Source organism: Limulus polyphemus, unplaced genomic scaffold (assembly GCF_000517525.1).
Source record: "Limulus polyphemus unplaced genomic scaffold, Limulus_polyphemus-2.1.2 Scaffold5062, whole genome shotgun sequence".
Lineage (NCBI taxonomy): Eukaryota > Metazoa > Arthropoda > Merostomata > Xiphosura > Limulidae > Limulus > Limulus polyphemus.
In genome coordinates, this window is record NW_013670672.1 from 34,644 (window position 1) to 36,904 (window position 2,261).

The 2,261-nt window shown below is 36.6% G+C and overlaps 1 protein-coding gene across 1 annotated transcript in view; it reads right to left on the reverse strand.

Moving 5' to 3' along the window:
- Positions 1 to 33: 33 nt before the first annotated feature.
- Positions 34 to 2,261, reverse strand: part of LOC106472069 (protein phosphatase 1 regulatory subunit 16A-like) — a 30,745-nt gene continuing 28,517 nt past the window's right edge. The window contains exon 11 of the mRNA XM_022400679.1: positions 34 to 1,166. Coding sequence (XP_022256387.1) covers positions 456 to 1,166 — 711 coding nt within the window. The 3' untranslated portion in view covers positions 34 to 455. The remainder of the gene's footprint in view (positions 1,167 to 2,261) is intronic.

Sequence of the window (2,261 nt, forward strand, 5' to 3'; positions counted from 1 at the left end):
GCTGGAATGTTTTGTTTTAGCATTATATATTAGCCTTCACTGATTATGCTAATAGTGAAAAAAAAAAAAAGATAATGCGTAAAGTAACCCGAAAAAGAGGTTCCATACCTAAGCTTTTAATGATCCAGAAACCATATTTACCTTAAAACACAGATCCATAAATATTATTCAAATAGCTACTACACGCAACCCGGTAGCTGATATATTCATACATATATATGTGTTGAGTACCCTTTAGAAAATTTATGCCTAAACCCAGATTACGAGATCATTTTCACCTGGACTGATCCAACGATATCAATGGACTTTATTTTGTGATTCATTGAATAACATGTAATTTTTTTCATTAAACAACAAACCGAAGAAACCTGGGTTTGTTTCGTGTGGGAAAAAAAAAAAGATCACATTATCTTACATCATAATCTATACACTGAAGCATGTGAATGTTAAACACGTTACATTAACACACAACACCCACGACGCGTAGGCTCACCAACTATTTCTGAAGGATTACTACGATACCTGCGTAGTGAACTCTGCCGAGACCCCACCGGGTCATACGAATAAGTGGCAATGAATTGATGGCCATTGTGCTCCACAGATGTGTTTGGCAGATCTTGCTGGGAAAGAGTGAGGCTGTTACGATGGCGAACTTCGGCGCGTTGCTTCTTCAGGTCGGCTAGTGTTCCAGGGCTAGGACTGTAGGGGGAGCTAGTGTTGACTGTCACGTGAATTTCTACTTTAACCGACTCTCCTTGTGATCTAGCTGGTACAGACAGGTTATTAGTCGTGTCTGAAGATGAAGGTAAAGTATTGTCAGTTGCCTCTTCGTTTTCCACTGGGCTCCAATTACTTTTATCAGGAGGGGGGTCCAATTCTTGGTTGATAATTTCCTGGTTGACATTTACATTACTTTCTTTACGTTGATTGGCATTATCTTTCAAGACGGCCGAGGGAACCTTTTCACTAAGTTCCTTCTTTGGATGTTCCGTTTCATCGATGATGTCAGCTACTTCTTTTACTGGACGTCCCTTCAATCTTTGTAAAGTGTCTTTGTTACCAACTGGTGTAGCAGATAACTCCACGTACTCCAAATCAACTGAAGAGTCGTATCCATTCTCTTTTTCAAACTCTTGGATATCTTGCTGCTGTTTGGCTTCATCATCCTGTAAACGTACGATAATAAAATATGAAACGGAATTCCTACAATACTAGCAGTAAAATATATTATCAAAAGGAGATAAAAACGATGTATGAAGATTCCGTATCGACACGAGATGCGAAGAGATAAATGTGAAAAATATAGAACAAATACAAATATTAGAATAAATAACACTGACCGACAAAATGCATGTTTGGAACTGACAGTAGACCAGATTGTAATTGTCAGTGCTTAAGACGCATGTCTACTTGTAGCAGAACACGTAGCATGGATGTAACAAAACATTTGATTTCAAGACTGACAAAAATCAGAGTGACATAGGTATGGAGCATAACACACAACATAATAAAACAGAAATCACGTGAAGATTGATAATTAGCAGAGAATGGAAAGACGAAAATAATATACAAAAATAACAACATAAAGACGAATATTAAAACATTTGATAAGACTAGCAAAAATGGAATACATTGAAACTTTGTGTATATATATATATTTTTGATGTGCGATGCCGAACTGTTATGTGAATTATCATTATTAAAAATTATTGAAAGTATATATATAAATATTCTCAAACATAAAATTTCAACCTGACCAAATTTAGACACTGCTTTCCAAAGTCACGTGATCGTGGAAGTATTTAGATGTAAAGCAAGTAATTATTCCCTAATAAGAATTTTTTATTTTTTTGGCATCTAGATGTAGTATAGATATAACAAGTTTTCATAAACTTATCACTCATCACTTCTTTTATCGATTCCAACTCCTGGATACTCTAACACGAGTAGCACCCACAGATAGGTCTTGGAATACTTCAATCCATTAACATTACGATGATGAGCTAGTCATCACCTGAACACTACCAGATGGGTCGTGGAATACTGTACTACATTAGCATTACCATGATAACCTAGTCATCACCTGAACACTACCAGATGGGTCTGGAATACTGTACTACATTAGCATTACCATGATAACCTAGTCATCACCTGAACACTACCAGATGGGTCGTGGAATACTGTACTACATTAGCATTACCATGATAACCTAGTCATCACCTGAACACTACCAGATGGGTCGTGGAATACTGTACTACATT